Source organism: Haematobia irritans, chromosome 4, assembly GCF_050003625.1.
Source record: "Haematobia irritans isolate KBUSLIRL chromosome 4, ASM5000362v1, whole genome shotgun sequence".
NCBI lineage: Eukaryota > Metazoa > Arthropoda > Insecta > Diptera > Muscidae > Haematobia > Haematobia irritans.
This window is the reverse complement of record NC_134400.1, coordinates 150,099,600-150,115,266: the sequence shown is the minus strand read 5'-3', so window position 1 is coordinate 150,115,266 and position 15,667 is coordinate 150,099,600. Positions and strand designations below refer to the sequence as shown.

Genomic DNA, 15,667 nt, shown 5'->3' with positions numbered 1-15,667 from the left:
GGACATTGCATATTTAGTTTAAGGTTCTTTTGAAATTAGGAAACCAATCTTTACTATCTGTTGCAATTTGGATTTGGAAATCAATTAAATTTTTAATTAGATAAATTCATATTGGTGCCGGGGATACATTGATTATTTCCGGAAACGATTTGAGTGAAGAATTGATAAATTTTAACAATATTTGTTTAGCGTCATCACACCTTAGCTTTTTCATTTCTTAGCCAACTCTAATGAAGATACACACAAAGATTTAGCAAACGAATTTTGTATTCGGGTTAGATTAGGTTAGGGTGTTAAAATATGAAAATCGGGAATGTGTTTGGCTATTCTATTTTTGGTACTTTGACGAATTATACAATTTATTTTGATTTCTCGGTATCAAGTTGATTCATTTGGTTTATTATTCTGTATTGCACATTGATAGCCGAGTCTGAACAATAAAAAAGCTAAGTTCTACAAACAATTACATACACCCAGAAAAAAGTAACCCCTTCTTTAAGTTAAAATGAACTCAGTGTGAAGAAAGTTGAACTTCGTATAGCGCCAAAGACATTTTTATTTGTTTGAACGATGTGATTTTCGTAGAAATTAGGAATAATGCATTCCATATATTAGTTAACATTTTCCTATATTTATATACCACTATACTACAGAATGAAAAAATTTAACTAATTTGAATTCATATATGGAATGATTTTATTGAAATTTTTTCATTCATTTCGACAAATCTTACACATTTGTGGTAAAACTTTTACTTCATAATTAGAACTGCTTACCTTCGTTTTTAAATACAATTTTATTTATTTCTATAAGCAATTTTATCTTCAATAAAAGACATGTTTTATTAATATATCGAATATATTTATTAAGAATCAACAGCATCGAATCTCTTTGAAATATTAGTTTATTATTCCACTATTTCCAATTTCCGTGTGATATTATCAACTGTAAAACGCACTTTTTCTTCTTCTTGTACTTTTCACTTTTAATAAATTGCTGCCTAACGATTTTGTCCTCCTTTTACAATATCACTACCTACAAATATAAAAAATCATAAAACATTTTTGTTGCAAAAGGTTAGCGTCACTGAATATTACCTGATAATTGAAGATTCCAAAATGAAGACAAATGAAAGGGTTTTTATTCTGCTGGTGTTTTCTTTCTTTATACACTATCACGAACATTGATAGATTTATTTAAAAAAACGAAAATTTTTCTCACTAATTTAAAATAACAAATATTTTATATATTTTATTTGTTATTTATTATGTTATTTTACCATATTATTTTTTAACAATCTCTCCGTATACCAAAACAACGCGATTCCAACTAAAAAAACAACCGACGCGCAAATATATCGATTACACCCACGCGCAAACACATCGATTACGATGACAGGTATCGATTACAGGTAGACAATAGAAATTTAGGAAAATTTCCTATATTCTAACAAGTGTGTTTCCTTAAGTTTTGAAAGGATTGCATACTTCTTAGTACGAATGAACTAAAATATTTTTCTATGCCAAGTGTTGTTCGTATGTATGAAAAACTTTCTATTATAAAGGAAGTCGCAATTATCATTTTATAAGAAATTTTACTAATTTTGAGGAAACTTGGTTTTAGTTCGGTTTTTGTTTATTTTTACGAATGCTTTGTTATCGGTGAATAAAATTTTCTTTTTCAGTAGTAAATTCTTATACCCAGCGAAGAAAATAGTATGAGTAAAATTGCATGCCTTATTCTAGTTAATGAACTATTCCTAACTGCTTACAGTTTAGGATTTTTTTACTGAAACGAGTAAATTTTATTATTTTTCACAAAAATTTACCTTAATGGAAATAAAATGGATAAACTATATTGATGAAAATTTTTTCCTTTAGTTTCCAAGGCACTTTTTTCTGGGTGTATATATTTTGAAATCGTGTGATAACAACGAAGTATTCAATTCCAGGATGTATGGAGCCTTTCGAAATCTTATGATAGTATATAGCACCTCGTTTGAAATGGAGAAATGGAAAAGATTACAATTTTGTGATACGTTAGGTTAGGTTAGGTTAGGTGGCAGACCGACGTATCAGGCTCACTTAAACTATTCAGGCCATTGTGATACCACATTGGTGAACTTCTCTCTTATCACTGAGTGCTGCCCGATTCCATGTTGAGCTCAATGACCTCCTTTTTATAGCCGAGTCCGAACGGCGTTCCTCATTACAGTGAAACCACTTAGAGAAGCTTTGAAACCCTCAGAAATGTCACAAGCAATACTGAGGTGGGATAATCCACCGCTGAAAAACTTTTTGGTGTTCGGTCGAAGCAGGAATCGAACCCACGACCTTGTGTATGCAAGGCGAGCTTGCTAACCATTGCACCACGGTGGCTTTGTGATTGTAATGACGATTTCTTATGAGAAACTAAGCATTGTTTTTTTTTATGGAAATTAAGTTCTCTGTTACAAAACGCGGTTATACAAATAAGCAACTATGCTGTGTTGGGGACATACCCAAAGAAAATATACTTTCCTCCGGGAAGAAAATTTGGACAAACAAAAACACCTTTGTAATGAAGTATTTTCTTTAAGCGAAAATAAATCCGAATTTATGAAAAGCCTTAACTACAACAATTGTTTCTAATATTATTGTTTTATTTGTTTTTAAAGGACAATTTTTAGCGTCAAAAGAAAACTTTTATGGCGGCTAATCTACTTAAATTGTTTTCATTTCAAAGATTTATTAGACACATATACACAGTCTCACATAAGTTTACATACCCTTGAGGTTTTTACCTTATAACTAAACATGTTTCTTGTTGTTGTTTATAATCCAGACTAAAAACATCTTCTTGAAAATGGACAAATACTTTGTTTTTCAAATTAATTTACAAAATCTAAAGCATATATATGCATATTTTATTATATTTTAATAATTAAAGAAAATACAATTTCTTAAACCGTATGTAAACTTGTGTAAGACTGTGTACCTTGAAATGAAGAAAAGAAAATAATTTATTTGCATATACACCCAGAAAAGAGTGCCTTCGAAACTAAAGGAAAAATTTTTCATCAACATAGTTTATCCATTTTATTTCCATTAAGGTAAATTTTTGTGAGAAATAATAAAATTTACTCGTTTCAGTAAAAAAATCCTAAACTGTAAGCAGTTAGGAATAGTTCATTAACTAGAATAAGGCATGGAATTTTACTCATACTGTTTTCTTCGCTGGGTATAAGAATTTCCTACTGAACAAGACAATTTTATTGACCGATAACAAAGCATTCGTAAAAATAAACAAAAAACGAACTAAAACCAAGTTTCCTCAAAATTAGTAAAATTTCTTATAAAATGATAATTGCGACTTCCTTTATAATAGAAACTTTTTCATATATACGAACAACACTTGGCTTATAAAAATATTTTAGTTCATTCGTACTAAGAAGTAGAAACTTGTTAGAATATAGGAAATTTTCCTATATTTCTATTGTTTACCTGTAATCGATACCTGTCATCGTAATCGATGTGTTTGCGCGTGGGTGTAATCGATATGTTTGCGCGTGGTTTGTTTTTTTTAGTTGGAATCGCGTTGTTGTGGTATACGGAGAGATTGTTAAAAAATAATATGGTAAAATAATATAATAAATAGCAAATAAAATATATACAATATTTGTTATTTTAAATTAGTGAGAAAATTTTTCGTTTTTTGAAAATAAATCTATCAATGTCGTGATGGTGTATAAAGGAAGAAAACACCAGCAGAATAACAACCCTTTCATTTGTCTTCATTTTGGAATCTTCAAATACCAGGTAATATTCAGTGACGCTAACCTTTTGTAACAAAAATGTTTTATCATTTTTTATATTTGTAGATATTGAAATTGTAAAAGGAGGACAAAATCGTTAGGAAGCAACTTATTAAAAGTGAAAAGTACAAGAAGAAGATGAAAAAGTGCGTCTTACAATTGATAATATCACATGGAAATTGGAAATAGTGGAATAATAAACTAATATTTCAAGGACAGTCGATGCTGTTGATTCTTAATAAATATATTCAATATATTAATAAAACATGTCTTTTATTGAAGATAAAATTGCTTATATAAATAAATAAAATTGTATTTAAAAACGAAGGCAAGCAGTTCTAATTATGAAGTAAAAGTTTTACCACAAATATGTAAGATTTGTCCAAATGAATGAAAAAATTTCAATAAAATCATTCCATATATGAATTCAAATAAGTTAAATTTATTCATTCTGTAGTATAGTGGTACATAAATATAGGAAAATGTTAACTAATATATGGAATGCATTCTACCTAATTTCTACGAAAATCACATCGTTCAAACAAATAAAAATGTCTTTGGCGCTATACGAAGTTCAACTTTCTTCACAATGAGTTCATTTTAACTTAAAGAAGTGGTCACTTTTTTCTAGGTGTAGGTCAACCATCAAAGAGATGAAAAATGCAATACATTTTTTATTAAACACAAAATTCGAAAGTTGATTTTACAAAACAAAATATTCAATTTTATGCTTTTCCACTCTTCAGTCTATTTCCCAATTTAGCATCTCCATTTTGATTGATTGAGTTTTTTTTTAAGCAAATAACACTTTCCTGAGAAAATTGTTGTTGTAAAAATAGTTCTATATACACTCAAAAAAAAAAAAGTGATGCCTCTATTTCACTAAAGCCACTTTAACTTTATTTTATTTCATGGAATTATTATGTTTGGAGAAAGTTTCCTTTACTCTAATAACTTTTTGCGTACGTTAGTTAAATTAACTAAAACCGAGGAAAACAATATGCACAAACGAAACATAAAGATAAACTAAAGGGTGATTTGTTAAGAGCTTGATAACTTTAAAAAAAAAAAAAACGCATAAAATTTGCAAAATCTCATCGGTTCTTTATTTGAAACGTTAGATTGGTCCATGACATTTACTTTTTGAAGATAATTTCATTTAAATGTTGACCGCGGCTGCGTCTTAGGTGGTCCATTCGGAAAGTCCAATTTTGGGCAACTTTTTCGAGCATTTCGGCCGGAATAGCCCGAATTTCTTCGGAAATGTTGTCTTCCAAAGCTGGAATAGTTGCTGGCTTATTTCTGTAGACTTTAGACTTGACGTAGCCCCACAAAAAATAGTCTAAAGGCGTCAAATCGCATGATCTTGGTGGCCAACTTACCGGTCCATTTCTTGAGATGAATTGTTCTCCGAAGTTTTCCCTCAAAATGGCCATAGAATCGCGAGCTGTGTGGCATGTAGCGCCATCTTGTTGAAACCACATGTCAACCAAGTTCAGTTCTTCCATTTTTGGCAACAAAAAGTTTGTTAGCATCGAACGATAGCGATCGCCATTCACCGTAACGTTGCGTCCAACAGCATCTTTGAAAAAATACGGTCCAATGATTCCACCAGCGTACAAACCACACCAAACAGTGCATTTTTCGGGATGCATGGGCAGTTCTTGAACGGCTTCTGGTTGCTCTTCACTCCAAATGCGGCAATTTTGCTTATTTACGTAGCCATTCAACCAGAAATGAGCCTCATCGCTGAACAAAATTTGTCGATAAAAAAGCGGATTTTCTGCCAACTTTTCTAGGGCCCATTCACTGAAAATTCGACGTTGTGGCAGATCGTTCGGCTATTCATGATGAAATGTCAAAGCATACTGAGCATCTTTCTCTTTGACACCATGTCTGAAATCCCACGTGATCTGTCAAATACTAATGCATGAAAATCCTAACCTCAAAAGAATCACCCTTTAAATTCGTGTCTTCTGCAAAATAGTTCAATATTTCTTTAAATTTGTAAATTTTACTACAAATGCGTTTATCATGAACTTCGTATGTCACTAAAGACATTCTTACAATTTTTAACTCCAATTTTTTCCTTCAAAGTACAACATTTTCTTTAACAAGTGAAAAAACTTAATTATGTCTAATAAATTTTCTTGAATTTATCGAAAAATAATTACTTATTTTTATGATATCGGCGTGATGCCAGCGTTTGTAATACTGTTTAGTTAAAATTTTCTAAAAGTATTCAAAATTTTCTCAAATTAACCCAAAGTTTTCTTCCTGGTGGGTTCACTATTTATACCCTTCACCACTACTGTGGTACAGGGTATAATAAGTTTGTGCATTTGTATGTAACGCCAAGAAGGAAAAGTCTGAGACCCATCGTTTAGTATACCGATCGTCTTAGAATTAAATTCTGAGTCGATTTAGCGATGTCCGTCTGTCTGTCTGTCTGCCTGTCCGTCCGTCCGTCTGTCTGTATATGTAATTTTGTGTGCAAAGTAGCTCGCAGTGTAAGTCTGATCGTCCTCAAATTTGGCACAGAGGTTTACATTGCCTCAAAGACAATCGCTATTGACTTTGAAAAAAATCGGTTCAGATTTAGATATAGCTGCCATATATATTTATCACCGATCTGGTCATAATTGACGTATTTATAAACGTATTTTCTCAAAATTTCGGGCAGCCAAATATTTTGGGGCTTTCGTAAGATATGCAAAATATCAGCCAAATCGGTTCAGATTTAGATATAGCTCCCATATATATCTTTTGTCCGATTTGCACTTATATGGCTTCAAAAGCCAGAGTTTTATTCTGATTTGCTTCAAATTTTGCACAAGGAGTAAGTTTAATAGTATCGTTATGTGTGCCAAATTTGGTTGAAATCGGTTCAGATTTAGATATAGCTCCCATATATATCCTTTATCCGATTTGCACTTATATGGCTTCAAAAGCCAGAGTTTTGCCCTTAGTTGCTTAAAATTTTGTATAAGGAGTACGTTTAATAGTATTGTTAATTGTGCTGAATTTGGTTGAAATCGGTTCAGATTTAGATATAGCTCCCATATATATCTTTTGTCCGATTTGCACTTATATGGCTTCAAAAGCCAGAGTTTTGCCCTGAGTTGCTTCAAATTTTGTATAAGGAGTACGTTTAATAGTATCGTTAAGTTTGCCAAATTTGGTTGAAATCGGTTCAGATTTAGATATAGCTCCCATATATATCTGTCGCCCGATTTACACCCGTATGATCACAGAGGCCAAAATTATTCTCCCATTTAGGTTTTTTGCTGAGATAGCAGGCATGTCAAATTTGGTCAAAATCGGTTCATATTTAGATATAGCTCCCATATATATGTGTACGCCAGAGTAGGGGAAATATGGTAGAATGCTTCATATTTTAGACCCATTTTCAATGGGAGTTTCCTCCAATTGACTCGATAGTTTAATTTTAATGCTATTTAAGTGTGTCATCTTAATCTAATATGGCCAAAATACCCACATTTTACACAAAATTCTGTGATGATATCTCCATATCGTAGTCATATTCTACACACTGTATGCCAAACTTTTCACAGAATGGTCGAATTTTAAATAAAGCTCCGGCTTGTGGAAATATCACCCGAACTGGCCAAATAATATATCACAACCCACAATTGACCACATATCTTGGCGAGATTTGATCAATATCCTTGTAAAATCGCCACTGCTGAGTAGCAAAATAAGGTTCAAGTGTAGTTCACGTTGGGTTGAGTGAATTACCCGAATTTATTCTGATAATTGGTTGATAGTTTTGCTGCAAGTAGAGGATGCTGATGAGGAATGTGGTAATTCCGAAACAGCTGTACATCCAACCATCTTGCAGTCTATAGGGCTTTGCCCAAATAAATTTGACAAGCATACTTTTCTGTTGGTTAAGCTACACTTGTAGTTTAGTCAATGCATGGCTTTAAGCTGAGATCAAAAAAACAACAATAACGATTGAAGAGAAGCCAATAATAACAAACAAAGCGAATGAAGATAGAGGAAGCACGCTCAAAAACAAACCCAGCCAAATACATTCAAATCGATGATTTGAGTTTGGCAAAGGAAAAGAGATATGCTGGCAAATTTGTTTAGGCAGTAGCCGACTATCAAACCCTTTTTCGGGAGGTTCAAGTGTAGTTCACGTTGGGTTGAGTGAATTACCCGAATTTATTCTGATAATTGGTTGATAGTTTTGCTGCAAGTAGAGGATGCTGATGAGGAATGTGGTAATTCCGAAACAGCTGTACATCCAACCATCTTGCAAATTTATAGGGCTTTGCCCAAATAAATTTGACAAGCATACTTTTCCTCTGTTGGTTAAGCTACACTTGTAGTTTAGTCAACGCATGGCTTTAAGCTGAGATCAAAAAAAAAAAAAAAACAATAAAATAAAAATTTTAAATATTACTCAAATTGTCCAATATCTCGAATACATATGTATATGTTTCATCCCAGGGTGTTAGCCGATTTAATTTTTAATTCTAGCGTAGAAGTACAAAAAATTGTCTCCAAATCGTTTCAGATATAAATATTTGTATATAGGAATATAAATTTTGATAATAACTCCCAACAAATTTGAAGGAGTTGATACGGTAACAAAAATTTTGGTCTACATAATGGTGAAGGGTATAATATAGTCGGCCCCGCCCGACTTTAGACTTTACTTACTTGTTTTTCAGTGTATTCTATTATGAAAAAAAAACAAACAAAATACAATTTGTTGTTTCTCAAACATTTCTTCTGGGAGAAACAAAATTTTCTCTATGTAAATATTTTCTTGAGTCAAATTATAGTTCATACTGCTAAACTTTTATTCCTTAAATGGTATCGCTTATGTCAGATGAATATGGTAATGCGTTTGAAGGTTATAACAATTTTAGAAAATATCCAATGCAAAAAAGTTCAGGGTATCGAAAGTTTATGACCATGTCTAAATGAGACATTTAAACGTGGGATTTACGTACTTTTAGGGTAATCAGCAGAGGTCATAATGAATTTGATTTGGGATTTTTAAAGATATCATTGGAGATATCTCACTAAGTAATGCCCCACATATTTCAGACTTATTTAACACTGATAATAACAAACTTCAATGATGAATTTCTTGGTCAAATAATATTAAAATAAGTGTTAAAAATTTCCAACAACAATGGTTTTACCCTCTATCACATTACCTTGCCACCATCAATGGCGATTTCACCTTCATTGTTATTCATTTAATTGAGTTAAAGTGGCAACTTTTGTTGTTACTTTTGTATTGATATTTGATGACACATAGGGAACTTCATTACAGGTTACTGATTTATAGTTTGTGTAAACAATATCGATTTTTATTTCAACTATTTATTATTCTTTTTTAATTTATTTACAACGGGTTGTATTTATATTAATTTTCTTTGTACTACGAAATTTACATATACGGGAAAATGTTTAATTATTAGATTAAATAGGGGATTCTATTAAAGGCTATACGATCTATCTCATTTTGTTATTAACAAAGTACTAAACAATTTTCCATCATACCTGTATTTCGTAGTACGACTGAGAAATATATTTTCAAGATATGTTTTCGTTTGAATACAAAAAACCATTATTTATTATTGTTTTCATACTCTCGGATGCAAGAGAGCTTGGGAGAGAGAACGTAAAACAGCGGGTGTGTGTGTGAACTAATAAAGATTGATATTCAGAGAATCGACAGAGATAAGAGTTGCTGATAAGATAAACTGCTTGGTGATATCACCATATTGTTGTTGCAATGAATGAGAGAAACAGTAGTATGAAGTTTTTAGGTCTTTACAATAATAAATTAATAATACACGCAAAAAAAAATTATAAAGAGAATATAAAATGTATACACGAAAAAAAAATTCTTTCCTTCCAAACGAAATTTTAGACAAACAAATATCGTTTCCCAGTTGCTTTTCGCTGTTAGGAAGTTTGCGTGGAAAAAAAGTACGAGTATATACTTTTTGTGATAAACGTTGATTCTCTTACACATTGTAAAAAAACTATTGGATACACTCAAAAAAAGTGAACCCTATATTTCATTAAAGCCGATTTAATTCTATTTTAGTTCATGGATTTATTTCGTTTTAAGAAAGTTACCATGACTTTAATACTTTTTTGGGTACGTTAGTTATATTAACTAAAAAACGGGAAAAAAATATACACAAATTAGGCATAAAGATTTACTAAATTCGTATTTCTCACAAAATAGTTAATTATTTCTTTAAATTTGTAATTTTAATTTAAAAATTTAATCTAAAGACAATCTTGCAATTTTGAACTCCATTTTTTTCCTTAAAACTACAAAATTTTCTTTAACAAGTGAAAAAAAAATAATTATGTCTAACAAATTTTCTTGAATTTGTGAGAAATATTTACTTATTTATGTGATATCGGCGTTTGTAATACTGTTCAGTTAAATTTTTCTAAAAATATTCAAAATTTTCTAAAAATAACCAAAAGTTTTCTTCCTGGTGTGTTCACTGTTTTTTTTTTTTTTTTTTTTTTTTTTTCAGTGTAAAGACTAACTAAAACAAGTATGTACAGCACTAAGTTCGGCCGGGCCGAATCTTAAATACCCACCACCATGAACAAAATATTAGGGTTTCCTTTGAAATTTCAGGAGGGCTTGAGGACTTGAGGACACTTCCCGAAGATAAATTTAAAGATTTCACCTATGAGGACTATATCACATTCTGGATTTATAAGAACCATTTTTTTTTTTGAGTTTTAGAGGAATCATTAACATCTCTTGTAAGTGTGCAAGAAAATTATAAAATAACGTCTTAATTTGAAATCTTAAATCTGTAGAAGTAAAATCTGGAAATTTTACATTGAGTTTCAAGCAATTTTCATGATCAGTGCGCCTTCTACACCCTCAAGAAGTGAAGTCGGTCTATATGGAGGCATTACCAAAAGGACCGATAAAAACTTAATCCGATACACGTTTTTGTGAACCTAAAATACCAGAATATTTACAATTTCAGGCAAATCAGATAAATACTACGGTTTCTGGAAACCCAAGGAGTTAAATCGGGAGATCGTTCTTATGGGGGCTATACTAAAATATGAACCGATACTCACAGTTTTCGGCACAACTCTTTATGACCCGAAAATACCTCCAGATTTCCAATTTCAGGCAAATAGGATAAAAACTTCGGATTCTAGAACCCCAAGAAGTAAAATCGGGAGATCGGTCTATATGTGGGCTATACCAAAATATGGACCGATACTCACAATTTTTGGCACACGTATTTTTGGTCCTACAATACCTCTAGATTTCCAATTTCAGGTAAATTGAATAAAACCTGCAGTTTCTATAAGCCCAAGAAGTAAAATCGGGAGATCGGTCTATATGGGGGCTATACCAAAACAAGGACCGATACTCACCATTTTAGGCACACCTCTTTATGGTCATAAAATACCTCTAGATTTCAAATTTCAGGTAAATTGGATAAAAACTACGATTTCTATAAGCCCAAGACCCCAAATCGGGAGGTCGGTTTATATAGGGACTATATCAAAACCTAGACCGATATAGCCCATCTTCGAACTTGACCTGCCTGCAGACAAAAGACGAGTTTGCGCAAAATTTCAGCACGATTGCTTCATTATTGAAGACTGTAGCGTGATTACAACAGACAGACAGACGGACATCGTTATATCGTCTTAGAATTTCTCCCTGATCAAGAATATATATACTTTATATAGTCGGAAATCGATATTTCGATGTGTTACAAACGGAATGACAAACTTATTATACCCCGTCACCATTCTATGGTGGTGGGTATAAAAACATATTTTTATGGCTAATTGCATCTTCCTTCACATCTCTCTCACTTCTACGAGGTTTTTTAGTTCTGAGCTCCTTTTTCTGTAATACAAACAATGTAGAGGAAATTATTCGATTTTATAATTTTTTTTTTTTAAATTTTACCTTTCGCCTAGACGGAGAATCGAAGCGCGGACTATACAATTTGTAAGCCTAACCACTATCCATTAGCCTACGTAGCTATTATTGTGATCAACAGACAATTATCGCCATAGCCATCAACGCACAAGGAACGCACTGTCTAACAGTTATATTTTTATAGCATAGTTTTCGGCGCCCACGAGCCGATTATAGAAACTTCATTTAACAAAAACATACATTAGGTTGACCACCGTGGAGCAATGGTTAGCATTCCCGCTTTGCATACCAAGGGTCGTGAGTACAATCCCTGTTTCGACCGAACACTAAAAAGTTTTTTTTTTTGTTTTTACATATATTCCAAATACGTTCGGAAAATTCCAAAGAGAGATGTTCGACATTACATAAGACTATAATAAATTTTTGCTATGAAACTTAAAAATGTGTATATACGAAATGGTCTGTGTTTTAGAGTCAAAAATTATTTTTTTTATTGCAAAAATAAAAAATGTGTAACAAATTTTTTTTTTGGTGATGAAAGTTTAATATTTTCCAAGAAATTCAAAAAACTCTAACAAAAGAAAAAACATTTTCGGTACACGTTTCACAAATGTTTTTTTTTTTCTTTGCGTCGTCAATAAGACAGATTGATGTCTTTCAAAAGATGTGAAAATAATTTCAGGGCGGCTCATTCGAAGCCAAAAAAAAAAGATTTTTTGATGACGTACGAGAGGACAGCCAAACGTCCCAGCAAAGAAAGAGCTATCACAATGGACTGAATAGTCTAAGTGAGCCTGAATCAAATCGGGCTGCCACTTCAACCTTTAAAGAAAGAGCTTCCAAACAAGTAGGTGGATCCCCAATTTGTGATCCGGAAATTGTGATTCGCTTTCACCAGTGGTTGAACCTGGGTCTGTTGGCACCATAACAAAACGTCTTAGCATATTCAGCCACAAATGCCATTGAACTCGAGGCATCAAAACGTCAATTCAAATGTTTGTAATATGAACCTAATATAATATTAAGGCATAACATTTTTACGACTTCCTTGGATGTTCTTTATTATTATGAATGGAAAAATAAAGAACGCCGGTTCAAATGTCACCAAACGGTGATTTTCTTATCAAATGTTTTTCTCAGAATATTATTTTTTATATTATACATCAACAAAAAATTAAAAATTTTCGTAATTTGCAATACTTTCCCAAAAACTTCCATGGAAGTGAAAAAGTATAGCTTTAAATCCCAGTGGGGATGAATTTTAGTTTGTTATTTTTTTTAACTTTTTTTGTTTGATTTTCTATTCGTTTTTGCGACATGTAATTGTTCAAAATTAAAATTTTCACTTAAAACGGTCTAATTGCATACTTTCTAAGACTTTTCCAAAAGTACTGCATCGGAAGAGAAAATCGATGGAGGATCCCGGGATGCGTTTTAACAGAAATGTTTGTGGAACAACTTATCACGAACATTTTTCCAATTAAAATTTTAATTGAGTTTTAAAATATATTCAATTAAAAATTTAATTGATTCAACAAATTTTTTAATTGAAACAAAAATCAATCACAAAAATTAATAGTATCAATTAATTTTTTAATTGGATCAATTAATTTTTTAATTGACCTTCAATTAATTTTTTAATTGATACTATCATTTATGTGATTGAAGACATTGCAATTAAAAAATTAATTGGATCAATTTATTTCGTGATTGAACCAGAAAAAAAATTTTTGTGTGTAGGGTATAAAACAGTAAAAATATTGCCGTGAGACCAAAGATTTCATATCCTTCAAATACGAATGCGAATTTTTCTTGGCATAAAAGACGCATTACTCCGATATTAAGTTTTTTCCTTGTCCCAATCTCGATAAACTTTTCAATGAAGACATTTTGTCTTTATAGGTAAATAATTCAACTTACAATTGGGTATCCTATATGAAAGAAAATTTCGTTTTACTAAAGTCAACTTAGCTTTAACCCTTTCACTACCGAATTAAAACTAATGTGAAAAACTTTAATTTTTCCTCTGTTTCTACTTGTACTAACAGCATATAGAAAAAATTTTACAATTTGGAAGGCTCACCTCAATTATTTATAAAGCTATATGTGTTTGTTCTGAAAACTTAATTTCTGAATTTTGACCAAATGGTCATAGGAAACTAAACGCTATTTGACCTGTAATATCTGTTGAAGTGTAGGAAAAAAAATCAAAACAGAATCTGAACTAATGTAGTTTCAGATTCTGTTTTAGTTTTTATATGAATATCCATTTACTAGAGACGTACAGTAGAAAAATTGTCTCAAACTTGTGTATTTTTGTTTATTATCCAGAAATGTTATGAAAATACATTTTAGTGCCCAGCAATATGGAAAATATTTATAGCTTATTTAGATAAGAGCCTCTGCTTTAAAATATCATCGAGAAATGAATCGAAACTAAGTGGGGAGTTAGAGTTTGGAGACGTTTTCGAATGTCCTCTGTAGTGGACATCGGTAGTGAAAGGGTTAATACTTCTGAAAAAATCTTCAAAATTAATGAAATCGTCCTTAATATAGTTGACTTTTTGCGTCTTGACTATAAAGATAAAAAGCGTTTAAAAATATGATATGTTTTTAACACTTTAATTTAAAGTTGTTTTTTACTTGAAATGCAACGTGTCTCTTGTAGTCGAGTTTGAATTTGGAAATTTAAGTAGTTGTGTTCACACGATTTTAATGGCCTTTGATGGCACATGAAGAAAAAATTCAAAATCTTTGGAACCGAACATCTGTTTTTGTTTTCAGTGTAGACAAATTAATATTCGATTTGTCAACACCTTTCGTGAATGCTGAATTTTCTTCAATTTCTTCAATGGATTATTTAACTTATATCGCTTTATCACTAATGTAGTTGATAACAATATCATAATCAATTTTCTCTTACATCAGATTGAAAGAGAAATTTAACAAGCTCAGAATAGCAATGCCATGCCATTTCTCTTTTGCGTTGGAGCAACTACTCATTTTATTTTAACAATAAATAAACACGACTTGCACATATTCGCATACATAGCTATATAGTTATCTCCCAGCGGCAAACTTCGGGATTGTATGTACAAGGCATAGGGAATTTTTAGTCGGAGTTGGACGATCAGAACACAAACATTCTACAATAAAACAAACTGAAAATAAAATTTCACAACATTTTCGACATGGGCCATATTGTTTTAATTAAAAACCATTCTGTACACAGACAATACAGATTGGTTGTGACAACCGAATTTATTGCCAACCTCCTTTTGGCAGTTGTAGCAACTATCAGTTGGCAGTTGTGTCACCCGACTGATTCGGTCGACACAACTAATGCCTAATGAGGTATTGGTTGGGTCTGCCAACGACATTGGTTGTAGCTACCTTCATCATTCGGTTGTGTTGCCTAACCTTAATAATACTCATGGCCAATTCCCAAAAACCAATTCCTTCCCAATTAAATATTATATTTTATTTTATTTAAAAATATGAAATGAAAATAAATCTTAATTCATTGTATTTCATATCAAATTATGAAAATTACAATTTATAATTTTTAGCGATTAAGCTGGTTGTAAATCAGCTCGTATATCCTTCGCCATGAATTTGCTCATCATCCTATGTGGCAAAAAATTTTACTACAAACAAAATAAAAATTGTTTAATAAATTAATTAATATATGTTCGTATCGAAAACAACTAAATACGCAGATTGAACCGATATGAACTTTTGCGCGGTAATTAGAGAGCTACAATTGAAATATGGGGTTTGTTTTATACACACAAAATTTTTTTTTCTGATTCAATCACGAAATTAATTGATCCAATTAATTTTTAATTGAAATGTCTTCAATCACAGAAATAATAGTATCAATTAAAAAATTGATTGAAGGTCAATTAAAAAGTTAATTGATCCAATTAAAA

At 31.5% G+C, this 15,667-nt stretch overlaps 1 protein-coding gene across 19 annotated transcripts in view; it reads right to left on the bottom strand.

Annotated features, from left to right (window-relative positions):
* Positions 1-15,667, bottom strand: part of Svil (Supervillin) — a 1,072,938-nt gene that overhangs the window by 18,359 nt on the left and 1,038,912 nt on the right. The window contains exon 1 of one of the 19 annotated variants that reach the window (XM_075304587.1): positions 8,992-9,258. The exons of the other annotated variants lie outside the window; for them this stretch is intronic. Within the exon in view, the coding sequence (XP_075160702.1) occupies positions 8,992-9,033 (42 nt within the window). The 5' untranslated portion in view covers positions 9,034-9,258. Of the gene's footprint in view, positions 1-8,991; positions 9,259-15,667 lie in introns of those variants that run through there. 19 annotated transcript variants of the gene reach the window in all.